At 42.5% G+C, this 27,239-nt stretch overlaps 1 protein-coding gene across 3 annotated transcripts; it reads left to right on the top strand.

The window, feature by feature from the left end:
• NUTF2 (nuclear transport factor 2) lies at window positions 1-27,106 on the top strand. 3 transcript variants are annotated; one of them, XM_074839640.1, is made up of 6 exons: window positions 24-81; window positions 2,151-2,204; window positions 10,525-10,649; window positions 14,019-14,090; window positions 18,089-18,187; window positions 26,575-27,106. In XM_074839640.1, the coding sequence occupies exons 3-6, from the start codon at window positions 10,551-10,553 to the stop codon at window positions 26,686-26,688; spliced, it is 384 nt and encodes a 127-aa protein (XP_074695741.1). In that variant the 5' UTR covers window positions 24-81; window positions 2,151-2,204; window positions 10,525-10,550; the 3' UTR covers window positions 26,689-27,106. The 3 variants fall into 3 exon arrangements, with proteins under 3 accessions (XP_074695739.1, XP_074695741.1, XP_074695740.1); XM_074839639.1 differs by lacking the exon at window positions 24-81 and adding an exon at window positions 531-779; XM_074839638.1 differs by lacking the exon at window positions 2,151-2,204 and having other exon boundaries at window positions 1-81.
• The last annotated feature ends 133 nt before the right edge of the window (window positions 27,107-27,239 follow it).

Raw genomic sequence — 27,239 nt, 5'->3', positions numbered from 1 at the left:
GGGGCGGGGAGCGCGGGCGAGAGAGGCTGAGGGGGTTCGCGCCGCGCACGGTGCCGCTGCCGCCATAGTGGGAGCCGCGGGGTGAGTGCGGGGGGGCGGGGCGGCGGCGGGGCCCCGGTGGGGCGGCGGGAGCGGGACCGGGCCTGGGCCTGGCCGCTGGCGCGCCGGCACATGGAGCCGCCCCACCCCGCGCTCGCTGGCCGCGGCCCCGTGCTCCGGCCCCAGCCCCGCCGCGGGGCGCCGCCGGCAGCCGCGGGCCGGGCCGGGCTGGGCGGGAGCCGGGTGGCGGGAGCCGCCCTGACCTTCCCCGTCTTTGAGGCGCCGGCAGCGCGGTCCCTGAGGGGCGGCGGCCGGGGCCCGCGTTTACCGGCTGAGGGAGCCGAGCCGCCGCCGCCGCCGGCTTTGCCCGGGGCTGTGGGGGGGATCCGGGCGCGGCTCGGCGCGGCCCCGCGGGTGGGTGGTGGTGAGTTGGGGCGGGGGGAAGGCCCCCAGCCCAGCTCCTCCGGGCGGCTGGGGAAAGTAAGGGGCCTCCAGCGGGTGGCCGGCCGGTAATTGGGAGGGGAAGGTTGCTCCTCAGCCTCGCGGGAGCACCGGCGTCCCCAGCCGGCTCTCGCAGGAGCCCTGTGCTGTCCCTGCCGACCGCTCCGACCTGCCCGAGGCTTTGCCGCCGCGAGGGTCTGAGGCACCGGGACTTCTCCGAAGCACCCAGCCTGGTGCCCGTCGGTGCTGTGGCCTTGCTCTGCCATGGCTTGGCGTGGCAGGGAGGAGAGGTGGAGAGGGTGAGCTCTCAGAGCTGCTAAGTATGCCTTCTGCTTCGAGGGTTTGGGATGGTCTTATTGTATGGCTGCCTTGCCAGAAGGTTGTGCGAGGACTGAAGTTAATCTGACGTGGTTGAATCACTTTGTCATGTAGAAAACGAAAGGTTCTTGCATCCTTGGAGTAAAACTAACAAAAGTGCATGTGCTCAGTGATCTGCTGTAGCCTTTTTTCCTTTGAGTTGCCAGTTTCCGGTGTGATTCTACAAGAGATGATTTTTTTTTTCTTCCACTTCTACAGCTGTTGGGACTTTTTAGCTTTAAAACTAATCAAAACCTGCAAAAATTTACAGTAGCGAGGAGTGTATGTTGCATTTTGTTAATATGAGAAAGCTTTCTGAAGACATGAAGTCCCCAAGATGCTGTTCTTGCAATTCACACTTCTAGTCGAAGGCAGGTTGTAATAATACTTCAACTGTTCATTTGCATTTGAAATCCATCACTTCTACTGTAAATGTGTCTTTTAGAGTTGGATTTGTAGCATACACATTGTATTGCAGTCGGACTGGAACAAAGCCCAGGGAAATGCTTGAATAGGAATCAGTTGCAGAACTGTTGCTTGAAAGTTAAATCTGATTCTTTAATCAGCCATCTTCTCCAGTTGATACTCTTGATTTCTCTTTTTCTGGGAAGAGTTGTGTTCAGGCAGCGCTTTCTGTGTTTGCGTGTGGTGACTTAAGTTTTCTTTTAGCAGCAATTAACAAAAAGGCATTTAACAGATATCTGCATAGAAGTAGAGAAATTGCTGTATGTGGTGGTGTTATCAGTGAAACACATCATCTGATTTAAAGTGCAATGATGCTTTGGCTTGCTTTTGGACTGTTTAACTATTTTCCTGCTGGGGTCCTAATTATTATTTTATGTTCTTCTCTAAAAGCTTGCAAGTAATTTGGTGGACGATTTGAAAAATATTTGCTTTAACACTTGTGTTTGTTCAGTTCTTTAGAAAAATGCAAATGGTAACAACTTTCTGTGGTTCTCTCTGCTGGGATTTCTTTTGTCTCTGTTGTTAGCAATAGAGTTGTCTAGTTCATGATGGTGTAGAGTATGTTTTGTGTAGGGATTGCAATATATACTAATAGCTGGTGACATTGTAAGTACGATTTCTTTCAGTTGTTTTAAAACTCCTAGATATTGTGGCTTCACAGACAGTTTTGATACTCGTATTTGTATATGACCAGTTGGTGTGCTTACATACTGTGTTTCTGGAAGCAGGACTATTGTGTGTTGCGGGGAGGAAAAGGAACGAAAGCAGGAGGGAAAATGTGTGGTTTTGAAGTGGAAGATAGCTAGATGCTGTAGGAAAAGTTTTGGTGTTTTTTTTTTTTTCCCCAGGTGTTTCTTGGAAATTTGGAGCTCAACCAAAGACCTGATACCAATCACAAGGAGGTGAGGTATAACAAGCCTTGCTTACCCCAATGAAAAACTTGTGGATCATAAAGCATGTTGGAGAAAATTTTCCATATTTTTGAATGCTGCCAATCAATAATAGAGGAATGCTGTGGCTAAACCTAAAATTATGGGGTAATATAATGCAAAATAGCAATGCTGTTTTGGTCCTCTTGCATTTAGCACTGCACCAAAGCAGCTAGAGTTATGTTTTTAGGGGTGACTACCTTTGTGCTGTCTAATTCAGGGCTGCTATTTACACAACTGGCTACTTTGACAAACATACAACAGTTATTGTTTTCAAATGTGCCAAAATTCAGTTGTGAACCACAAGAAAACTTGCAAGTTCTTTCAAAAGAAAATTGCAGTTGTTGGCAGAAGTTCTATTCGGGATAAAAATGAATACTGAGTATTGCTACTGAGTTCATGAATGAATCTGGTTAAGTTTTAAGGAATGATTTGTTGAAGAACAGTTTGTAACTAAAAATATGGTGTCTTTGCTTCTGTAACTTAAAAATCAGCTCATAGTTTTCTCTTAACCTGAAACAGTTGTCATGATAGTCAAGAGATGGATAGAAATATCTTATATTCTGCTGTTTCTTGGAGATTAAATGTTATGTTACTGTGCCTATAAGGTAAAGAAGAATGTGGTGCAGCTGTTATCCCCTCCAGTTCCCCAGGGCTGCCTCTGTTGCTTTAAAACTGATCAGTCTTGGGTTCATCCTGGGGAAGAGAAATGTAACTTCAGCCTTGTAAACTTGAATTCAGTTTTTGTGTTGCATAAAGAATACTGTGGCAAAAAATGGCAGATATGTAGCATTGTGGCTATTGCTTAACAACAAAACATGTCTTCCTCTCCAATTATATGTAATATATGTCTGTGTATTTGAAAATCATCTCGACTGACTCTTTGTGACTGTTGGGTTGTCAGGTTGCAGACAAGATGAGCATCAAGCTGTAGCACAGTGAAAGCTTCTCCAGAGTCCTCCCCATGTGTTTTGTTTACTAGTGACCTTTTACTTGCTGACATCTGTAACCAAAAAAAAATATACTTCAGGTTGGCATAATTCCTACATTAATTTGTTTTAATGAAGTTGGAGTAGAGGAATAAAAAAACGGGAAGGGGGAAGTCAATTTATTTTTGTTATTTTTCAGAAGGAAACAGTCTGCACCTTGTCGCTCTTCCCCTTTCTCCCTGTCCATCCCTCAACTGTTCACATATCTAGACTTAATTATTTTTAGATCTGAAAGCGTATTTGAAATAATGTAATTTCTTGCACAGCGCAGCCCATAGCAATTACTAGGTGAAGGTTTCTGTTGAAATCAATAATTTCTGACTGGCTTGGAGCAGTAATTTTCAGATTGTTACCCTCCATGGATCAGTCAGCTACTGTGGAGATGATAGCGAAGATACCCAAGAGAAGCACTTCTTTCTGTCAGCCTCTGAATGCCTGAATTGGCTCCTCAACTGGAAATTTCATAGGTTTTCAAACAGAGAAAGATTTGACCATTAATTGGAATTTATCAGAAAGAGGTACAGCGTGTTTAAGGAAATGACTGATGATGTATGATGTCCCTGAGTAAGTTCCAGTATGTCATCATTTCTTGTGTTAATGTGCATTAGGCCTGGCCTGGGCTTGTTTAGCATAGAGAAGAGAAGGCTTGAGCAGGGCTTAATCATAGCCTCCAATATCTGTCAGGCCATTATCAGGAAAATGGAGCCAGGCTTTTCACAGGGGTACTTAGTGAGAGGATGGGAGACAAGGGGCGTAAATTGGAACAGAAGGGATTGTGGTTGGACGTGGGAGAGCTGCCCTCTGCATGAGAACGGTCAAGCATTGCCCACAGAGGTTACGTAGTCTCCATCATCAGAGTTTTTGGGGATCAAAGTGGGTAAAGGTATGGGCAACCCGATCTGATCTCCTAACTGACCCTCCTTTGAGCTGGAGGGAGGTCCCTTACAACCTGAATTATTCGGTGATTCTGTGATAATTTGCTTAGTTTCTTTTGAAAGTGTGTGCCTTTGCTAAAGGAAGATGACCTGTTATCAAGTGATTGTTGGTATAGCTGAATAGATGATCTGTTTGAGAGGAGATTAACTGGTCCTGTGATGCTGGTTCCATTGTGTTGCTAGAATGTGTGCACAGGAGATGCTCCTATCTTTATGTTTTTTAGTGGCAGTAGAAAAGAGATTGAAGGAAAAATAGTCTAAAAACTGTTTGATGCTTTGCTTTTTTTTTTGACTGCAGTCTAAGGTGCTCACTTTTTCGTGTGAGCGATCAAAAATACATGCATGAAAGAAATTGTATGAATAACAGCTACTGAAACAAGGGAGAGCTCTTTCGTTGTCCTTATTTACTCTTGTTAATCAGTAGTGAAGGGTGCAGCAACTGATGGTGTAAATCATGTTTGCCTTGGATTCACCTGTACCCCTGGACCAACAGCACCAGTCTGAAGGGAGTATTGGTGCTCTCTTGTTACAATGATTTTTCAAATCTTCCAGAAAACAAGTTTGAATTCAATCTTAAGAGAGTTTAACCTTGGTGCAGTGGTGTGTAGGGCCAGCTTTAATATCCAGGGAGTGTGGTTTGTTCATGCTCTTATTCCACAAGTAATAAGTGTAGTCATAACGGGATAATAGATGGCAATTTTTTTTTCTCCACTAGGGTGTTACAACGTATTAGTTTGCGGCTTTTCCTCTTTAAATTCAATGTTTTCTTTCTTAGTGTTCTGTGCATCAGAAAGTCTTTACTGAGCTTATTTGCCTGTGATGGTGGTTCGTTGATTCTTTGAATACAGCTTGCTGTTCAGATGTGGCAATCCCTGGAAGACCACCTTTGGTTTCTTTAGCAATTTATATTATACTTTACTATTGCTCATACTAGTTTTCGTTGCCTTTTTCAGAAAATGTAGGATTCTTTTAGAAGTACAGGTCTGCCATGCTTGAATTCAAAAAGACTTAATTTTTTTTATTTTGATAGCAGTAAACTTGCCTATGTCCAGGTCTGATAATGCAGTAAACATAACTGCTGGTTGAAACAATTATTCGGTCTGTCTCCATACTGCAGAGATGTGATGATAGCCCACCTGCTCCAAATGTCACTGGTGCTTACATGTTTCAGGGAAAGCGATCTGTTTATTTGTCTGTCGGCAGGTGACTCTTTCTACTTTTGCCAAGTAAAAAGTTGGCGTTTCCTTGAATTACACCTCCAAGTTGCTCCAGTGATGCCACCTGAGCAGAAGGCTGGACTTTGTGCTGCAGCATGCTGACAAGAGAATTGTCTCCAGGGTGTTTTGTGGTTTCTTGTTTGTTGAAGGAAGCAATGGGGAAAGGTTTCATACAGACCTTTCGCAGAAATGGGTCTTTTAAGGACTGTGTTCCCCTTGAGAGTTACGGGCAGTCTTGGTGTGTTCATGCTGATCTCTCGTGCCCAGCGTTAGGGTTAAAGGAAGAGGGAAGAGTGTAGATAAGAGCAGCTAAGCTGTGACAGGCAATGGGAAATATTCTGTGTTTCTGGATTTTGTGGACAGAAAACCTGTTACCTGAGGCCAGTGTAACTCTAGTCTAATTCAAGATCACTCATGGCCCGTGTGAAGGCTCTGTTCTCTTCTGGTCATGCTGTGTCTTATACCATGATGTGTCTTCCTCCTTGGTGCTACTGCTTGCTGAGTCACTCACGCCAGCTTCACATGATATTGGTGCTTTCTACCATGTGCCAAAGCAGGTGATGGGAGAGTTTAATTCAGGCAGTTGTCTCCCTCCTGGACCAGCGTGGCAGGTGGCGCAGGACGCAACAAGCTGGAGGAACTTATGAGAAAGTGGGGAGAGAGGCTTTGGGGTGTCGATTTGCCTTCGATGATTTGGCAAGGTCAAGGAGCAACAGAAGCACTGGGCAGTATAGACTGTGCAAGCTGGGCTGCTGGGATTGTGGGGCCCTGTGGAGGTCTGCTGATATTGGGGGTCTGTGACTGAGTGTCAGAAAGCCTGGGGAACTGGGAAGTTCTGCGTGGTTTAGGGTATGAATTCCCTCTCTTGTGCTGCGGGATGCTGAACACAGAAGCTTTGCTGTGTATTCAGGGATGCCGTGTACCCCATGGTGTCATGCAGCAGCGCCAGGCTAGGGGATGAACATGGGATGAAGATACTGGGGATACCATGGTACTTGTAGGGTGAGATTTGTACGAAGCCTGGCGAAAGATGTGTAGAGGGCTGGAGTTTACACTTGAGGATGTGTCAGTGTGTGGCCTGGCGAAAGTATTGGAAAATTTGATTTAGACGTCACTGAGGGAAAGTCCCCTGTGGAGCAGCGATCCCAGTCCTGCAGTGTCAGCGTGTACCTGTTGAAGAGAGAGCTGCTGGCAGCTGCAGCTTTTGTGCACTCTGTATTGGGTTTCAGCTTGAGCACTGACTGCTGGGTGGTATTTGAGGTGGGGATAAACTCTCTAATATGAGCACATTCCAGGAAATGGAGTGGGAACTGTGAGTTAAAGTATTACACTCTGTGTTGGTAAGTCAGCTTTGCTGCTGTGCTTCTGCAAAGAAGCTGTTAATCAAATGGGCTGTGATGTTCTTAAGTGGATGTGATGAGGTAGGTTTGGTTTGAAGTGACAAAGGAAAGAAAATTAATTAGTTTAAGAAAACAGTCCCCTTTTCTGTGGGGAATTAAGGTGGAATATCTGATGATCCACTTACAGTGGTAACTTTCAGCAGGTGCCTTTAAAAGGACAGGTGTGCCACATCTTATGTGCTTTCTAGGTTATTGAAACTTCTTTTATCTGTCTTAATATTAACTGAATATTCTTGTCTCTGTAACTGAACTTTGAGTGAACCATGGATAGATTTGGCTGGATGGCTCTGAGGCATATCTGTGTCAAGAGTGTTTGACAACATCAGAACATGTGCATTCTTTCTTCCTAGCTTTGGAACGGACCTTAAAAGCCTTTTATATTACATTTAAGTCTTTAAAACAGCCTGATAGATGTATCAATACAATCTTATAGGGATTGTATCTCATTGAAAGGGACTGGGCTCGATGACACAGAAAATCATTCCTATCTTGCTCTTTAAATACGTCTCTAAGCTTCTTACATCTGTGGTGACAGGCAGAAAACATAAGACAGCATGGAGGAAAAGGTGACAAATCAGAAACTGAAAATGAAAAACCTTTCCAAGGAGAGTGTGTTCAGCAAAACCATATATGAATGGCACAGGAAAAAAGAGCAAGGCTGTAACAAAAAAAAAAAATATAATTAAGTCAAGGATCATTAATTTCAGCAACAGGGTTTTTTTGTTAGTTTGGTTCTCAATTCTGGCAAAATCAACATTATAACTGGTCAAATTAATATTGGTATTTTTTAATTTATTTAATGGTATTTTACTGGCAAAAATACAAATACGTTTTTTAGAAGGACATAGCAAGCTAGCCTACTAAATTCTAGTTTTAGAAACCATACTACTATCGGTATTTAAAATACAAATTCCTTAATTTCTTGCAGTCTGAAAGGCTTTCTCACAGTTTCAGGGTTGAACAGAAGGCACCTGGTGCTTGAGTGAGGCTGTTGTGCTCTGAGGAGCTGAAAGCCTCTGGGTGTAAATGAGGTGCAGTGCTGGCATACAGCTTGATCTTGGATTTGTATGATGGTTCAGTGAGCTGTTAAGGATGAATACACATTGTGTATGTGGGGGAAAAAAAAAATTAATTTAGCAGTAGGTAACTAGCTTCAGGAGAATGAGCTGGTGTGGTTTTGCTGTTCACTACTTCATCTCATTGTTGGATGTGTGGCTGTTTATTATCGATACTGTCAACTAAATTTGCACTTGGATGTTTAGGAAGGATATCTAATAGTGATGTGAGTTCATGAGTTGAAGATGATCCATAAAACGTGAATAGAAGTGATTTTTCACTTGGACTGATTGTTGGCTCCACCACAGCCATCCCAGACTACATACCTCTAGGTACCTGCAGGTCTGGAATGGAAACAGCAGACTTCAGAAATAAATACCAGTACTTCTATTTTTCCAAACAAGACATGAGAGTCCTCCTTAACAGCAGGGTGGGTATCCCTCAGTAAAGTTTTCTGGGAGTCAGTGTGGTGGTTTTCTTTCGCCATAAAATGCTTTAATACAGGCTGAAGTTGTTTCATTTCTACATCTGCTCCGGGCTAGGCTGTTATGTGGCAATTGTGGATGTGCAATCAATACAACTTTTTCTCTTGTAAAGAAGTAGGTTTAAGTTATTTGGGGTGTGAGTGTGTTTTGTTTTTTAAACCTGTTGTACTTGGATGGATTTTTAATTTGTGATCTCTTTTCCCAGAGGAGTGACCACATTGGGTAAAACTTCTTCAGACTGAGTCATGTATTACAAGTGTTAGTGGAGCACATGTGATGGTGACTGATGCCAGACTGTAGATCTTTTGGAGCAGTTCAAATATTAATGTGGCAACAATTCTTTGAATTTTTAGTCTATGTTAGTGTATGTAGTTGTGTAGTTTGATGTTGACAGTATTGCCTAGGTGGTTGATATTGAAATAAAGATGCTTAAAAATTGCATAGGTATGTTTCTATCTTCAGTTCATTTTTGACCTCATCCTTGAATAAAATAAATTTCTAAGGTGTACTTGAGAACTAGCATGCAGCCAGCATCAGTTGGATGTCAAAAACCACAGAGTCTGTGGCATGCTCCTGTGGTGCATTGTCACAACTAAAGCTGCTTCTGCTGAACCTCCCCTCTTTTCACAGGCTACAAAACATCCCTCTCAGCAGAGAGAGCTACCTTGCCAGCTGTCACAGTTTCTGCTCCACAGATGCCAAACGTTTTGTCCCTCAAGTAGTCTGAGTGTCTAAGCTCTAACAGTTGTTCCTGGTTTGTATTTTACTTGGGTAGTTGAATTTACCACCCTGAAAACTTGTATGCTACCTCCTATTCAGCCACTGATCTACTAAAAGATACTTTTCTGTAAGTCTGGCCAAATTTGTGTATCCTTAAAACTTCTGGCCTAGGGTTTGAAGCCATTTCAGCTCCCATTTGTATGAGTAAAGCTCAAGCAGCCAAAGGCGTAAAATATGAAAGGAGCTTTCTTCTCTGACTGTGCACAGAAAGCGAGGCCTGGTAGGCTAGGCTCACTGTGGAGATCTTAGGAACAAGTTTTTTGGTTCTCTTAGGAATTTGTCAAATCTTAAACAGGTGTGTGAGTAATTGACATCTAAAGAAAGCCTGTCATGGCCTGTGTCCTAAAACAGAACTTCATGCTTTTCCAGACTCTCAGTGCAATACAGACCTGAGCCAAGGGTTCTTGGTCAGGGGTTGCAACAAGGGACTAGAGGCTGATAGATCTTGATGTTTAGCAAGTATAATTTCATTTGCTTGAAGGAAACTCAGATCTTAAAATGCGATGTAGTGGGTTTTGAGCACAGCACTGTTGTGTTTTGAATTTTAGCACAATTCTTCACTCTTTCAGAGAGATTCCAGGATTAAAAAAAAAATGAATTTGCTCTTGAAAAATTTAATGGCATGGTAAAGCAATCATCTGTACTGATTGTGCACGATAGTTTCTAGACTAGGTCTGTCTGAACTGCTGCACATTCTGTATGTTTAATCCCTCTATTTTAGAGGGACTTGTGTTCAGAAGTGTGGGATGCCTCTGAGCTTCCAGTACCTTCACTGGGAACTGCAGATTCTCACTACTGTGAAACCTCGTGGTTTGTATCTTGAAATTACTACAGAGTCAAAGATAAACGTTGAGTGTACTTCAGCCTCAGTGACAGAAGAGGAAAGTAAGGTTGTGTTTAGCAAAGAGCTAACGAATTAACTCCTGTTGTGTGCCACTGAAAGGACGCTCTTCCTTAGAATGGCCTGTGGATGGTGAAATACCTGGGGAGCTGAATAGATAAATCAGTTGGTATAAGCCACTTGCAGACAATCCATATTAACACATCAGCTGTTTACAGTAAATGAGATCAAGATGTAATAGCAAGTGCTTGCCAACTTTTTGAGATGGTGTGATTTTTGAAATATGTGAATATAAGGTGGTAAGACTCATTTTTGTTCTTGTTCTCTCCTTTTGTATGTAAGTTGTGACCTTGCACTGAAATAACTTGAGCAGTCACCAAATGCTTTAATAAGAAATCAAACCATTTGGTATCTGAGATTTTTATTTATAAAAAAGTCTAGGATACAGAGGTGAGACTTGTCCTACTTCTTCCAAAGAAAAATTCTTGCCAGCTGAGAAAATCTGTGTTTACTGATGCTTGATACTCAAGCCAAGTGTTACACTTCTTTATGTGATCTTTCTGATGATTTTTTGTTTGTTTGTTTTACAGTCACTGGCTTTAGGTGAGGATTCAGAATGGGAGACAAGCCTATCTGGGAGCAGATTGGGTCCAGCTTCGTACAACATTACTACCAGCTTTTTGATGCAGACAGGACTCAGTTAGGAGCAATATATGTAAGTATCTACAAAAAGGGGGCTGGGGCTTTGTCCCGTTATCTGTCTAGGTTTCCTTATTTTGATGTGTGGGAATACACAGGGTGAGATAGTGGGTTTTATCCTAACTGCAGAATGTCAGTGCAATCACACTCAACTTTTATTTATTGCATTTCTTTTACAATTCACATCTACTTTGAGCTTTGTGTGCCTTATTTATAGGCAGACGTGTAAAACCCCCAGTTGACTGTAGACAGTGGCTTGTAGTGGAGGCGACTGATGATGATCCTGTGATTGTCTGTAAAAGCAAATATGCTAGCCTTAGTTTGCCATTCATTTACAGGCATGGATTTGTTTGGATCCCTCTTGAAGGGTATATGATTTAAGTCTACTCTGTTTAGCAGTCCTTCCAGGTGTTTCTTGGATCTCATGATGTATTAATCTTCAGAACATTAAAATAGATTTAAAGTTTTGAACCCAGTTTAAATATTTAGAATTTGTTAAATCTAAATTCAGTTTAAATTTCTTCAAAGGTTTTTGCTCCTTATTTGGGGCAAAGTAGATTTGGTTTCTAAAATTAAAGGCTCACAAACCAAAGAAACATCAGCTTTTAGTTTTGGGGGAAGATTCCCTCAGAACACACAAAGTGCTCTGCGTGTGGAGTTGATTACTGGTGGTGAGGAATGCTGCTGGGTGGCCGAGGCGTTTGTTTCAGCAAGACACTCGAGTCTTACATATGCTTCTAGCAGCATACCCTGTTTTTCTGACCTGTTTTTCATCTGCTGGATGAGTTGTATGAAGTTTCACGAAGCTCCCGAGGATTGAAATTGTTGGACGAGGACCATCTGACACCCCTTATGCCTCAGCAGTGTCCACCAGCATTTGCTCTTTGGATTGTTGTGTATTTGCTGTCTGCTAGATTGTTGCCTTATTTTGGCTAAGAAAATGTGTACAGAGAGCCTATAATGCAAGGAAAACAAGGAGCCTGTGTTCAGTCCACAACTCTAAATATGAAGGCACTTAGCATCTTCTGTCATGTTATTACCAAAACACATTCAATCCTCAGAAGACTGGTGGTAAGTACAGGCTAATTTAAATTCCTGGAAATGTGGCCTTCCACACAATGAACTCCTGGGCTTTTTCTACCCTTAGGGTCTTTCTGCCTTTCATCATGCAATGGAGATACCTATGCAAATGTAGTCAGGAGAGCTGTTATGCAGGTCACCACGAGTACAGGTCACCGATGTGTGTCTGTTTTGTGGAGTTCCTAAACTATGGAGTATGGGACCCTGTTTTGTGTGGCTAAAATGCACCAAGGTCACAACTTGTCTAACTTGGAAGGAGGTTCTGCAGAAATGCGCTTTTACTGATGAGCTTTTTGCCTTCAGAGACACTGTGGGAGCAAATAAATTCTATAGCATGCGGGAACGCAGCAGGGAGCTCTTGGATTTGTTTTGCATTCCTGTATGGCTACTTCCACTGCAAGGTTCAGTTTTCTCCTTTAGTGGTGTGATCCAAGTCAGTTGAGCTTTTGTCACCTATTCCAGGCAGGGGTCTGGGCCAGTCACTTTTGCTGTGAATTGCTTAAGTGAGTTAGAATACTAAGTCAAAGACTTCTTTTACAGTTAACCCCCTGTAGTTGTTTTGCAGGAAGATGCTGTAGCTGCTGCTTTCCTCTGCTTTGGGTGTGTGGCTACTTATAATTAAATATTTTCTTATCTTTATGCTGTTTTCTCATCTGTAGGGCTTTTAGGATAGAGGAGGGGTTGCTTTTCATTCTTGAAGCAGTTGCTCCCAGATTGCTGATGCAGCAAGTGGTTATGGAGGTAACCTATAGCAGAGTCAGGTGGACACTAATCGTGTACAGTGTGAAGTTGTAGTGTTTCAGGAAGAGCATATTTCCTTACCAACTTAATTTGTACTTTGCTGCTCTTTGAAACATCAGGAAGATCCTGCACCACTGTGCTCACCTGCTGACTGCTGAAGTGGATTCAGTAAGGCAGGTTCTGTGTCCCCTCTGCTGTTGTGGCTTTCCATATTTGAAGGCTGTAATTGGAATGCTTGAGAGGATTGTCTCATTCCCTGTACCATCACCTGGCTTCTCAAGTTGTCAACGTCATGGGTTGATGTCATGTAAGATGCAAGTGGTGTCAGCCAGAGAACTTGCTGTGTGACTTTAGATTACACAATCTAAGTATTTCCTCCTAAGAAATACATGTCCAAACTCGAGACTGTATTCAGGGGCTCTTCATACTGCTTTTGGTTGAGTCTGCGCCCCTGAAATGATTCGTGCTGTTGCCCCTGGTCCCTTTTTTTGTTCTTTTGGCTCTTGCTGCACTGTATAGTTCGTTCTGATGATACATGGAGGACCAGAAGCTTTTTTAAAGTGGCTGTGGCAGTTCTGCAGGTTCAGCACAGCATGTGTGGCTGAAAGAAGTGGCTTTTTGATGTGGTGTGGGTCAAAAACAGAGCCTGGAAAATCTACCAAAGAGCATGCAAATGGAGTTTGGAATCTGCTGTTTTCTGCTGAGACATTCAGAGCTTCAGTGAGAGTTGAAGACTAGATGGGAAAGAGCTGGGAATCGTGTTCCTGGAGGTATTTAAACTCAAAAAGGTGGAAGTGAATAGCCATCTGTGATAAGATGTACGAGAAGAGCTATTGTGTGTTAGGGTGATGGTGCTGAAGATGGAAGCAGGCAGACTTTGAGCTCAGTGGAAACCAATTTAAATGGTCTATTTGCCAAGGTTTAAAACTGGATTTGGGAAGGCAGGGCTATGTCAACAGTAGGATATTGTGACTGATTTAAACAGTATCCTAAGCTGAATAGAAAGCTTTTTGCCTGTTGCTGTTGCACATGACACAGCATGCTCAGAATGCCCTCCCTCAGGTACTGGAAGTGTTTGTAGGCTGAAGCACCTCAATCACTTCATGCCACACAGGGCAGTCTGTTAGAAAACCTTTAGAGGCACATCCTGCTTTTCTGGGTGTAAGATCTCCAAATCAGTAACGGAGAGTTAAAAAAAACCCTGGTGATGCAACTCGTTTTGTCAGATTTCTTCCTATTTTTTGTCTCTCTACAGTCTTGACTTTGTGTCTGTAGGATTATTTTTTTGTATCCTTTATTTTCTTCTGAAAGCTAACTTTGATCCAAAGGTGGGAACTTTCTTTTGCTGGTAGAATCATGATAAAGAAATTCAGTCTGCTTAATTTCTCATTGATTATTCCAAACTATTTCAGTTGCTCTTTGTGGTTTCTTTGCATCTCCCTTTGGGGCAGTTTGCAAAGAGCTGGATTCTAAGGATATATGCCAAGTAAACAAAGTGCCTTACCAGGATTGCTTACAGGTTACCTAAGCAGGTTGATGATTTTTTTTTTTCTTTTGCTCCCAGATTGATGCGTCATGCCTTACGTGGGAAGGACAGCAGTTCCAGGGCAAAGCAGCTATTGTTGAAAAACTCTCTGTAAGTCTGTAATCCTTACTGAATGTTTGGGGAAACAGTTCTGAAGACTATAAATTAATAAATTCTGAAAATTTAGGTTAGACATCAGCAGTTTAAAACTCTTGAATATGGGATTTGTGCTTCCAACTTTTGGTCTTCAAAAACTGTTACTTGTGATTTAATTCTGTGTAGTGGGGTGTTCCATTGGTGGCTCTAATGGTGGCATGTTAATTGACTCCATTAGTTTGCAAGGTTATTTTGTGACTACAATTGCATTTGACATTATTGATTTTTTTTTTTAAAAAGTATAGTTCAGAAGCTGACCGTGTGATCTAGAGGAATGAAAGGTGGTTTTTGTTCTTTTAAAGCATGCCAAGGAAGTAGCAATTACAAACCTGTTATTTGATCGGCTTGTGATAGAGGCTAAAGATGTTATTGCAAGAAACAATTTGTTTTCTGATACATAAATTGCAAATAAATTCTGTAGTGGGGAACCTGACTTATGCTGCATTTGTCAGCTGTTCAGATATGAGCAGTTATGCTTCAGGACTTCAAAACCACTGTTTCCTCATCAGCAAGTGAGAGGAAAGCATTTCTTACTGTATAGAGACTGAAACGCCGTGTTCATTTAGTTAAACTTGGAGAAGTTTTATCTTTTTGATTCTGTTATAAAACTGAGTGTACTTATAACCTGTCATAAGACTAAAAAGTTTGTTTCTCTTGCAAGACACGTGGAGGGCATGTTTTAGGTCCTCGGATGTTCTGCTCAGAGCATGGTATATCAGGCAGATACACCATTTTTATTACCCGTTGAGATCTTTAACTTGGATGCTTGTCTTGTTGCACAGCTACTGCTCTTGTGTTTTGGAATCACTGCTTTCATCCAGGACATCTTTAACGGTGAAGGCTGAGGTTTGCCCGTGGATCTGTGTTTTAGGTGTCTGCATTGCCTTTGAGAAGGCCACGCACCTCAGAAATAGCACAGCCTGCAATGGCTTGCTTCTAGACGAGGAGATACTCAAGCTCCAGAGTTGCCTGTTTGTGTACTCGGTGTTCTTTAGACTTCTGGGCTAGCAGCCATTTAGATACCCAACCAGCTAAGCATTTGCTTGGCCACAGTGTCTCAGACTGCCTTGGATCTGGCCCAGTGCAGATCGGCCCTGTTCCCACTCATCTTTACCTTGCCTGTCTGTGGTACCAGTTGGACTTTCTGGATTCATGTGCCTGCTGCAGAGTCTTGCTTGGTGAGTGAAGGCATGCTACTTTGCCTCAGGGAGACTTTTTCTGACTTGTACCCGTCTGCTTAAAGTAAGGAAGAAAGGCAGTAAAATTACTCCATGCCCTTCCACTGCCATGGCTCATTATGGGGCTGTATCAACTTACTGTGACCCTAATATCTTTCAGCATACCTGTCAGCACAGAGCTACTGTTCACTGTTTCTACTTAATGTGCTCACCTACTCTGTGCTTCTGGAGCGTCTTAGTCAGCTGAGCAGATCACTGAAAGTTTAACGCAGAGATTCTTTTGCACTTCTGCAGTCTTGTATTCTTCAGTGCCCAGCTGATTAGTCAATGCAAGCACCATGAGGCAGGATTTTCTTTTAGAGCAAATTCTCTGCTGTGTAACAAGGCTATGGCACCTTTTCAATGTCCTCTGTCAGACGAGGCTAACACAGTAGGACAGGGTTGTGAAGACATTGCTTTGTCAGCACTGGTGCACCTGTATGTTGTTACAGAGTGGGAGTTGACACTTGTTCCTTCTGCCTTAATTGGTGCTGGACTTAGGAGTTGTTTCAAATAGAGTGCCTGCCCTAATCAGGAGGCAACTGATTTACATTGAGCATCTGAGATAATCCCGTTGTTCTGCAAACTTCCTGGACCAAGGAGAAAGCTGGGACAGGTAGCTTTGTGCTGCCAGGAGTGAGTTTAAGCTACTTTACTTTATTCTTGCAGAATTTCTCTTACCTGACTTCAAGGAGGTTTCCATGGTTTTGGTAGTGAAAGCCCAGATGAGTTTTAGTGTCAGAGTACACTAAAAGCCTTGGTGGTTGTGTGGCTTCTCACTTGTTAGTCACTTTTACTGTACTCTTCATATCAAGAAATGCTTCTCTCAAGTACAGATGGATGACTACAAGCAACCATCCTTTTGAGGTGGCTTCTGTCTATCCTAAACATCAGTGATTTTTCCTATCAGCTGACCCTACTCTTTCCAGTGGGATTTCCCCCACTGCATCCCATGAGTAGCTCACTCACCTGGTCAACCTTTGGGGCCCTTTTCTCTGAAGGGGACAGTCAGGTACTTGAAACAGTCACTGTCTTACCCAGCCCTGTCTTTGTTTCCGTGTCACCATTTTGCAGAGCTCTTGACTCTGAAGCCTTTCCTTCCTGCCTGTCTTCTCTCCTCAGTCTCACCTCTCACTGGCATCTTGTCACACCGAAAGCTGAGTTCTGGATACAACCACATTCATTCCCCTTCATCCCTCTGCCTTTTCAAGAGACTCTTCTTGCAGGACTTGTTCAGCAAGAAGCTGTTGTGCTGAGGTGAGACCAGACTTCATAGTATTCTTTTGTGCAGTGTCGCAGCCGATGTTTGTGCAGGCACATTGCACATTCAAGTTTGGGATGGTGACCCTGGAAAACACTCTGCTGGTAGTTCAGGAAAGACTGCTCTGGATTTTTTTTTTTGTTACTGTCTATTCCATATTACAAACCAGTTGGCACACTTTGCACTTTATAGTAGGTCGGCATTGTTCTCCCAGCCAAGAGGAAGCGCTGCAGGCTTTATTAAAGAGTGTTCTTGAGTACTGTCCCTCTGATTTGAGGGCTGCTCTGTACGCTTTATTTGCTTCCCCAGGTTTCTGTGTTCTCTATCATCTAAGGATTCCTGGTATTCTTTCTAGAGCTTTATGATTGTAGAGCCAAGACTGTACTTCCCATCCTTGACGGTAGGACTCAGGTCTCCTGGGCTTCTAGGAAGTCTTTCAGGCTCCTTCCACTAGAGTGAAATGCAGAACTTGTCAAAGTACCTGTTTGGGTCTGCCTCAACCTGTTAACAAATCAGGGAAATGAAGCAAAGGCATCAAAGTACAACCTGAGGTTTAAAAGACCACATGCTGCTGTCCTGTGCAGTACATGGACTCTGGGTATCAGCCATGTGGTCACTCAGAGCTCCATCTGTGCCGAGCTGCCACTTGTGAAGCATCTGGCATTAATGCAGCTTTTGATAGAACAGTGCCAAAATTGCATTTGTGTGGCCAGACTCTGAGATCCCCCCTGATTCGAGGGTGATATTTGATGTTCACCACTTGGAGTTGTCCGTGATTACAATGTGAATGTGGTCAAAGTTGAAAGAGGGGAATTACTCCCCCATGTCTGCTGTTTCTCCAGGTGTGTTCCTCACACACCTAACTCCAGACATACTTGCACCTGCTACATGAGCATAGAAGGCTGCTTCTTTTCAATATGTGTGCTTTTGATCTCCTTCTCCTCCTTCTTTTCCGCATCTCTGGCCTGGTACATGGCAAAGATGGTGCCTGTTGCTGCGTTGGTTCCCTTCAGGTGCCTGTTCAGGTGCCTCAAGGAAAGAAAAAAGGGGAAAGATGGATATGTGGATTTCAAGTCCTGAACAGCGGTTCTTGGTCAGCCATCTTTCCTTTGTATTCATAGACATTTTAACAAAGAAACAAATTTGGAGTTGTCTGGTGAACAATCTTTTAACACTGTTCAGAGCAGAGAAGCTTTGTGCCTTCATTGTAGGAACTTTCAGCTTGTAGATGAACTGAAGCGTAATTAGACTAGGAAGAGGTACTGCTCAATGTATACAGTGATGTTATTACATGTCTCTGTGCTTGAAAAACACAACTGTTCTGCTCAAGCCAGCCTGAATTGCAACAGCTCTCCATGCAGTATTACCAAAATAGTCTTAACACTTCATAACGTTAGATTTGCTCGATCTTTGTTTTGTAAGTTAAATAATGCAATGACTCTACACTGCCTTATTTTACTTTCTTTTCATTGTAGAGCCTCCCTTTCCAAAAAATACAACACAGCATCACAGCACAAGATCACCAACCTACACCTGACAGCTGTATACTCAGTATGGTAGTGGGACAGCTTAAGGTAAACTCTTTCCATTACAGGTTAATAAATGCTTATGTCTTAGATTTTTGCAGGATTCTAAATCATCTGATATCATAAAACATTAAAATGCCCTCTTGGGTGGGGACGGAGCACTGGTAAGCTTGCATTGGGATGTCATCCTTCTGCTGTTCAAGACTGTCAAGAAACTGCTCATCCCTTCAGATAATTAGCACTAGGTAAAACACCTGTAATTTGACAGTCATATGTTCCTGCCAAGCAAAGCACTATGGATTTTACTGTGCATACAAATATCATAGGGGCTTTAGAAGCATCGATACTTCTCTTCCTCGGTTGCACTTAAAAGCATCATTACAGTGTTCTTGGGCAACGTAAGTGCATCTTATGTGCTCTTTGATGTAACATAAGCATCAAGCTGTGATTTAGCAGGCTTTTTTTGTTAGCTGACGACCCTTCAGTAAGACCATGTTTCTCCTTTGCTGTCACGGGACACAAGAATACAGTCCTGGTGTTAATGCAGTCCAGCACCTCTGTAGTCAAAACTGTTTCAGCAGTGGGAGTATTGCCTCTGAACTCAAAAACTGTTGAAACAGCTCCTTATGAAGAGATCAGATTATTTTTCAGGCTGTAGTATGATTACATTGCTGTTTAAGTTACACTACTGAACTGTGTAAACTTAGGCAGTCTCTTGTTCTTTTGAGGAAATGTTGCATCTAAATATGCCAGGGCCACAGACTTGTAAATTAGTGAGACTACTTATTAATGAAAGAAGTTGTCCTGGAATCTGCAAAAAATATCCTGTATATAAAGTCAGCTGTAGGCCCAACTTGCTCACAGTGGGCAGTCTTTATTTAACTGTGAAATTAACATAGCAATAGTTATAATTATCAGAGTTAGTTTTGTCAAGGTTTGGTCCAGCTAGGTCAAGTCATGACTCTCAAGCCATCCAGCCTTTAGAGTCACTTGAACCCAGTTTCTTTTAAAATAGCTGTTCTGGTTTCCTTTTCCTGTTAACTCTGAATGTGGCACCACTGGTATCAAAACATTCAAACTTCCACTGACTGTCCTGTTAACTAAGCAAACATAGGACTGCAAATTTGAATCTGCTTGCTTAGCTATTCCCCTTAATTGTTCTGGGCTGGCCAGTTGAGAAAAGCAGTTCCCAGTGTTTTGCATCCACTTCTAAGCCTAACATGGATAGCTCTGGCTCTCATTAAAGTTGCTCCTGCTTCCTAGCTGCAAGTTGGATTCCAGCTTTTTTGTTGCTCAGTCCCACCTGCACACACTCTGTTGAGGAAAGGCAGCTGCACGTGGCCACAGAAAGCACTGAATTGCAGGACAAGTATGAAGTCAGACATGCTGCTCTCATCTGTCTTATTCTTGGGTGTACTCAAAACTCAGTGATGTGACCAAGACTTTTTGACTCAGTGTCTTGGGCCAGTCACACCTCCACCCAGTTTTGCACAGTTTTTGAGGTTATTGCATAATCATCAAGCAAATCACAGCTTGCAGCAGTGGTTGTCTGCAAGATACCAAGTTCTTAAAGATTCAGTAAAGCTTTTGGGTTTTCTCATCCTTTACTATGGTCGTTAGGGTTGTAGATGCAGTCCAGGAGCTTTTTATGAATACCATGGCTAGAAGTAGTATTTCTTACAGTACCGTTTTTATCCTCTGAATAATTTCAGTGTGCTGAAATCCCTGGATAATTTAGGGATCATGTGATAGTGCATCTAGGTACTTGGAAAGAACATACAGGCATACTTTAATCCAGTATTAATGATCAAATCCAACTTGTTTGTGAATTTTTAGTAGGAGGGGCAATGTTTTTCCATGCTACATGTGTATGTGTCTCCAACCTTAGCTTTAAAAAAATCACATTTTAATGCCTGGGAATGCTGTTCCTCACTGAAGAAGCATCTCGAAAGTCAAAGTCAGCTTAGAATTTGACTTCTTGCTTCTGCCTTGTGTGATACTTAACGCAGGTGGACAGATGAAATAATCGGTTACAGTCTGTAGCGTGACACGTGTAGTAACCATTTCTGCCAGTACATGAACCTGGTTGACATATGTAGAGAATACTTTTTCTCATGTTAATACATACGTGTTGACAGCCATTTTAATGTGGCTCAGTGCTGTTCTCGATACAATACAGTAACTGAGAACAACTGGGTTCAGTCAGTGCGTTGTAACAAGTGGCTCATCTAGAGCTCCAGTTGAACGGGGTACACTTTCACACACATCTGGAGTGGCATACTTTGTTTTATATAAAGGTTGTCACCTTAATGGCGTGGCTGTTCTGCACAGCTCACATCTGTTGGTCTTGAAGAAAACTGTAGAGAAATTTGTACAAGGAAGGGCACTTTCAAGACCATCAGTAGCAGGGTTTGAAGGGAAAAGCCATGCTTCCTGCTTATTATCCAGTTATCCTTTTCATGGGACTGTGAGCCAAATTCTTCACAGCCCAGTACAATTAATGTGTATGCTTTTGAGTCCTCAAAGTGTGTGTTGTTTTATGTAATGAAGGAGCATGCGTAATGCTTTTAATAGAGTAATTCAACAAAATAATGCTAAAATACCTGTAACATGCCCTAAGTCATTCTTGGCACAGTATTTAAATAGATTTTCTGAGGCCTTAGTTACTTGAACTGCTACTGCCTAAAGTTCAGTGGAAACTCATTCTTAAGCGAGCTGGGCACATCTTGTATTTCTTCCTTAAACCATTATATTTTGATCTTTATTTTGGGGAAAAAAACCAAACGGAAGCAGAAAAATCTTCTATTCTCCCCGTGTATGCTGTGGGGTGAACTGCTACCAAGTTGTCTCAAAGCTTCAGCTCTCTTCTTAACTGTACAAGAATAGTTCTGAAGAAATAATGGGGCCAAGGACTATTACTGTCAAACTCTATTTCCTTTACCAGAGTATTATGCCTTAAGTAAACCTGCAGGTTTGGGTTGTTTTAAGCCTTTGGCCTCCCCTGCTGGAGGCGGATTTACCTGGGATCAGTAGAAATCATTACTGCCCTGTGACAAGGGCAGGATGTGTATCTGCCTCTGTGCTGTTCCAGTCTACAGCCCAGCATGCAAATACCAATATGAGCTGTAAATAAAAGCAATAACATCTTTTGCAGCAGAATAATCACAACAGCTTCTTGGAGAAGATGTTGGAGAATAATAGAGCACATAAGTAGGGTGAATGTCACTAGTGAGGCTCTAACTCACTGGCAGAAGGAGTACAGTAATTGCTTTCACTGAAAAGCATATTTACAAGTAAACATATGAAAGATCCTCTTTAATGGAAGTTGGGATAGGTAGTAATATTTTTTTATCATTTGTGGAGGTATAATAAATAGACCTCCGCTTATTCTATTAGCATTTTTTTATTGCTATTCATTGTCTGGGTGCATGCTTGCTTGCTTCAACTAGGAAGAGTAAGCACCAGTTTAAGCCTTTAGGAGTGAGTTTCATTTGGTGTGATGCTACTTTGCCAATGTTCATCCAAAATGTCACCCAGTATTTTCAGTGTGCTTCACCTAGTAACGTATTTCTCCTGTCATGCTCAGGCAGATGATGACCAGGTTCTAGGCTTCCACCAAACCTTTTTGTTGAAAAGTTTTCAAGGTGCCTGGGTGTGCACCAATGAAGTCTTCAGGCTAGCCCTCCACAACGTCTAACCCTCTGCCTTACCTCTCTTCCATGCAGTCCTCGCTGTCCTGGTTGAGTAAGGAGTGCTCTCTTCTCGCTCTTCTGGTGCTTGAGCTCTGCTGAGAAGCATGGCTGTAGCGTGTGCGGTTCTTGGAGCAATGTGGCAGATCTGTGGCTCTCCCTGAGACAGTGTGAATTTTGAAGTGATTGTTGCAGAATTAATTGTGAATAACTAATTGTTATGTGGTGTTTCCTAGTCTTAAAAGGGAAAGGGAATTTGCAATTGAAATCACTGGATGTTTTTGTAATGCATGCTGAACACTGAAAGCATTGCTTAAAGCCTGTTAAATGATGCTCAGCATCTGAAAGAACCTGTTACCTTAAGTAATTAGCTTTTCCTTTGAGATAAGGATAGCTGCCAGCCTGCAGTTTCAATCAACAGCTGCTGTGGGGTGCTGCTGGTGAAAGAGTAAAACTGTCTCTGACCAGACAAGAGGAGAAGAGTTGTGGTTTTCTACTAAGTTTTGCAGCTAAACTTGTGTTGTATCTAATAAGCTGACATGACCCATGGTTCTGTGAGCTGAGGAGTTGAGCCTCCACGTGAGAAGGGATGTAGAAAAACTGGGAGAGGTCAAAAAACTGCCAAGTTTGCCAGTGGCCGAGAGCTTATTGAGTTGTAAGAGGAGGTGGATGAGGACCATCTGCCTGAAATGTAGGTGGAAAATCATTGAGTACTTCCAACAACCTGAAAGCAAACTCTTCTTGGTGGAGCTAGACAGTGTAACAAGGGACAGTGGTTGTAAACCATAACTTGGGGTGTTCAGAGTGGACCCAAGGTTGTGTTTTTGGGTTGTTTTTGGTTTTCCCCTCTCCTCCTACCAGAAGGTTGAAACCCTGGGAAATGTTGCTGGGAAACATTGTAAAACCTTCATTCTTGGAGGCTTGGAAGACCACAAAACTGTGGCTGGTTCAGTGCTGCTGGTAGTCCTGCTATGAGCATGAGGCTGGACTGGAAACCAGAGGATCCTTCCAATCTGATTCTGTGACTTTTCAAAAAAATTTTTAACTCAAGGATGTCATGAAACTGAGGATGTCATTTGAACTGCATAAAGGAAAGCTTTGTACGAAAAATAAAGCCCCTGTGTTTCAAGCCTGGGCTCACATCTGGAATGCAAATTTTCAGTTGGACGTAGCTGAATTTGGAGTGGAAAGTAAAGAGTTTCAGTGACGTCATCTGGGCTGTGACGAAGATCCAAAATAAAATGGGATAGGATTAGTCTGTGCCTTCTAGAGCATCCCAAGTCACTCAACTGTGGGTCTTTACTCCATGTTAATAGGATATACTCAGAATTTTGGGAACGGACTATAAATTACTTTGCCTTAAATGTAGGACTTTCCTTGTTTTTCAAGTGTACTGCTCCTCTATCACGTGAAGACGTAACATGAAACGAATAAAAGCAAGCAATAACGTGTGACTTCATTGTGGGAATTTGCCATCTGTACAACTGCAAGTGTTTGGGGAAGATTTCCTTTTCTTTTAAGCTTTTTTTCTTTTAAGCTTTTTTTCATGTGTCCAGTCCTGAATTGTGTAAGAAAGGAGGAAATACTCGTCAAGCCAAAGCACTAAGAGTTGCAGTGCAGCTAGGCTTATCAGAAATTGAGGAAACCTACACTAAAACTAGGCTGGTGGTGATATCTCTTTTTCTCCAGAAGCCTATTTTTAAAGTGTACTCATGTCAGTAATGACATGCCTCAAATTTGGTGTGAAAACTACTTATGCAACTTGTAATAGATGCTTCAGTGACCTAAGGAGACCATAGGGCAACTGAGAGTATACTAAATGCTTATTAATAGTTGTGATTAGAAGTGGATTCAAACTGAAATTATTCTGCCTGGCTGGTTTAAGCCATTAGAAAGGAGCTGACATAAATATGAATTCATTCCAACTTGGTCAAAAGGGATAGCATTAATAAGATGCTTTACAAAGTCATACGTCAAACTTTAATGTGCAGCGCTCTGATGCTACTCGGTTTTCTTTAAGATTCCTTCATGTCTGGGAACCTGCAACTACCAACCTATACTAGGATGTAAGTGTTGTGTTTGAATCACAGAATCGTCTAGGTTGGAAAAGACCTTGAAGATCATCCAGTCCAGCCATTAGCCTAACATTGACAGTCCTCAACTCCACCAGATCCCTCAGCGCTGGGTCAACCCGACTCTTCAACCCCTCCAGGGATGGGGACTCCCCCCCTGCCCTGGGCAGCCCATTCCAACGCCCAACAACCCCTTCTGCAAAGAAATCCTTCCTAAGAGCCAGTCTGACCCTGCCCTGGCGCAGCTTGAGGCCATTCCCTCTTGTCCTGGCGCTGGTTCCTTGGCTCAAGAGACTCATCCCCCCTCTCTGCACCCTCCTTTCAGGGAGTTGTAGAGGGCCATGAGGTCTCCCCTCAGCCTCCTCTTCTCCAGACTAAACCCCCCCAGTTCCCTCAGCCGCTCCCCATCAGACCTGTGCTCCAGACCCTGCACCAGCTCCGTTGCCCTTTGATACCTAGGGAAAGCTAGAAAAGGCACAAATCCCTGGGTTTTGGTGCACAGGCCACCACTTCAGCATGGATATGCAAGCATCTTTTCTGGGCAGATGTAATAATGATAATACTTCCCTTGAAATAATTGGCATGACTGCTGTCATATGTGCTAATGAACTAGATGGACGGCTGGTCTAATCCAGCATAATTACTGGATAGTTCTCACGATACTGATTATTATGGTGCCTCTGCCTAATGCCAAAGAAGGTGTATACTGATGTTACAGAAAGCTGCCCAGTTCATCAGCCTGTTGAACAGTGACTTTATTGGCACTTGCCTTGCTTGAAAATTTTTCTTACATTCGTCTACTGAACACTTGGACTTGTTCATACTTCTGGCCTTACTTCTTGCCTCCTTAATTTCTGGCTGTAGTAAGTTTCCTCATTCGCTTTGTCCTTCATGGCTTTATAGTAATTTGATATCTTGTCCATTCTCCCCACCCTGATCACATTTTTTTTCTTTTGCAAGCTAGAGTGTCATACTCAATTTACTATTTTCAGTAGGAAGCTGTCTTGTAGCTGGCTCCTATTTCTTGCCCTTCTCTGTCCTTTCCCTATTCTACGATTTTTTGATAAAAAAATTAATAAGAAGTGCATGCAGGATTTAATATGTGACTGTTCTCTGTGCATTTATGCAGTTGCTTACTTGTGGGTTTTGGTTCTCTGTTCCTTTCCTAATAACTGCTAACACTCTGCTTGCCTTGAGCTCTGAGCTGGTTTAAAAAAAAAAAAAAAATTGCCTGTCATGATTTTGGTATCACTTTCCTGAGAGGCCATAGCTAACCTAGGGCCCTTTTTGGGTTTTTTCTCTGTGAATTAGCATACGCTTTCTGAAACTACACTTCATCCACGCCATTTTCTTTCCTAGGCAGTTGTCACTGTGAAATCCTTGCGGTGGGTTTGGAGTTGAATGCTGCTTTACATGCACTTGATCCTACCAGTGCTCTGGCAGACTTGCTGTTTTGTGATATAACTCATGTCCTTAGCAAGTTGCTCCTCAAAGCTGACTTGTTTCACAGTCAATTTATCACTTACATGAATATTAAAGATTTTTTTGTTTGTTTATTTTGTAGTCTGCTTTGCTCTTCAACCTTTTCATTTGCTCTTCTTGGTGGACAGCAGCAGAGCGTTGCAAATAAACGTTCAGCACTTTGACAGCCTTTTTCATGTGCTGCTCTGGCTGCTGCTTTTCAATGCTTTTTTTATGCATTTCCCCCATTTTCTGAAGCTGAATTGTTGTGTGCTGAAAGAATAGAGCTTAAAATCCTCCAAAAATGCTGAATTAAATACACTGTGATCAGTATCAGAAGATTGGTTTGTAGCTTGGTCCTGTGTGCTGTTCAGATTAAATCCTGTCGTGTGATTTCCAGCTGACTTGGGAATCATTTATCTTATTTTGAGGCTTTAATTCCTGCATGATGTCTCTGAGGAGACTGGTAAATGTTAGGTGGGAGAACTAGTCTCCCTCTAATACTATTTTCTACTTTTGTAGTAATATAGTAACTATAGTGCAGGCACTATAGTAGTGCACCTAGATGAATTGTCAGAGACAGGAGTTGAGGCACTGCTGCAAAGATTCTCTGTGCTTAGAACATCTTGTCACAGCTACAGCAAATACTTTGCTCCCTTTGAGCTGTTCCTGAACAGTGGAAGTGGCAAGTCCTACATTGCTGGGCAGCTGTACCTGCTCTGGGAAGACTTTCAAAAGTCCAGATCATTATTCAAAAGTCCAGATTATTCAGGCAATATTGTCGATACCGACTTCTACAGAAACTCCCTTCTGTCATCAATCCAAAGTACAGCAGCTAAAAACTAATTTTGAAACATGTTGTTTTATGCTTGGTTCCTGGGCAAGGCCCAGAGAAAATTTGTTATTAAACACTGAGGTGGGTGTGCTCTTACCAGTGGTGTAAAGCTTCTGGAATGAGATGTCTGCAAGTCTTCCAGAAAACCCCAACTTCGGATGCCGCTGCAGGATTTCTGTGTTATTGGGCCCTAGGTGTTTGTCTGCAAAGCACCTTGGAACAGAACCTCTGGGTGTATTAGTGTCTCTTGAGGTACTATGCATTTTACAGCATGTGACATCACTGTTAACATTGGCTTTTAAGTTGTCTTATTGTGAGTTTTGGAATACGTTTCTCAAAAATAGCTTTTTGAACTTTTTTTTTCCTCTCTTTCTACAGGCTGATGAAGATCCTATCATGGGATTCCACCAGATATTTCTATTAAAGAACATCAATGATGCCTGGGTTTGCACCAATGACATGTTCAGGCTAGCATTGCACAACTTTGGCTGAGCTGGCAACCCCGAGGCACCCATGCTTTTTTTTTTTTTTCTTCTCTCCTCTTACTGGTATTATTCACACTCACGGAACATTCCAAATATCATACACAAACCTGCAGCACTGCAGAGCGTGAGCAAGCAAGACCTGTGACCTGCCCTTCTGCTGAGTTTACATTGTCACTAGATGAGTTTCTTGTGCATGATGTTTGGAAGTTAGACTTAGCTGCATTTGACAAGAGAAATTTGTGTTGTACCAGCATGCCTCGGAAAGAATTTATACTGCAAAAGGTTGTTGTTTATGTACTGACAAGATGCTCTATAACCCAAAGAAATGAAAGAACAGCAGCCTGTACAGCCCAGATATTGATTTGTTCAGATGTTTCAATGCTACGTTACACAATAAACCCATGAGATTTTCTTAACAGTTTAAATTGTTTTCATGAGTTGGATATGGAGTATATGATATCACTTGCTTTGGATATCCTGTGTCTGCCGGGTGGGGAAACACTTACAAACCTAAAACTCAAACTGAAGAACACTCGTGATAGTTTTACCAATGAAGGC

The sequence above is a fragment of the Strix aluco genome, chromosome 14 (assembly GCF_031877795.1).
Source record: "Strix aluco isolate bStrAlu1 chromosome 14, bStrAlu1.hap1, whole genome shotgun sequence".
NCBI lineage: Eukaryota > Metazoa > Chordata > Aves > Strigiformes > Strigidae > Strix > Strix aluco.
Note: the sequence above shows the minus strand (reverse complement) of the source record. Positions and strands in the feature narration are given on the sequence as shown.

Excerpts from the sequence above, each read along its gene's own strand:
- NUTF2 (XM_074839638.1), top strand. The coding sequence starts at position 10,551 with ATGGGAGACAAGCCTATCTGGGAGCAGATTGGGTCCAGCTTCGTACAA. Across the intron at positions 14,091-18,088 it reads CTATTGTTGAAAAACTCTCT|AGCCTCCCTTTCCAAAAAAT; the intron begins GTAAGTCTGTAA and ends TTTTCATTGTAG. Across the intron at positions 18,188-26,574 it reads TGGTAGTGGGACAGCTTAAG|GCTGATGAAGATCCTATCAT; the intron begins GTAAACTCTTTC and ends CTCTTTCTACAG.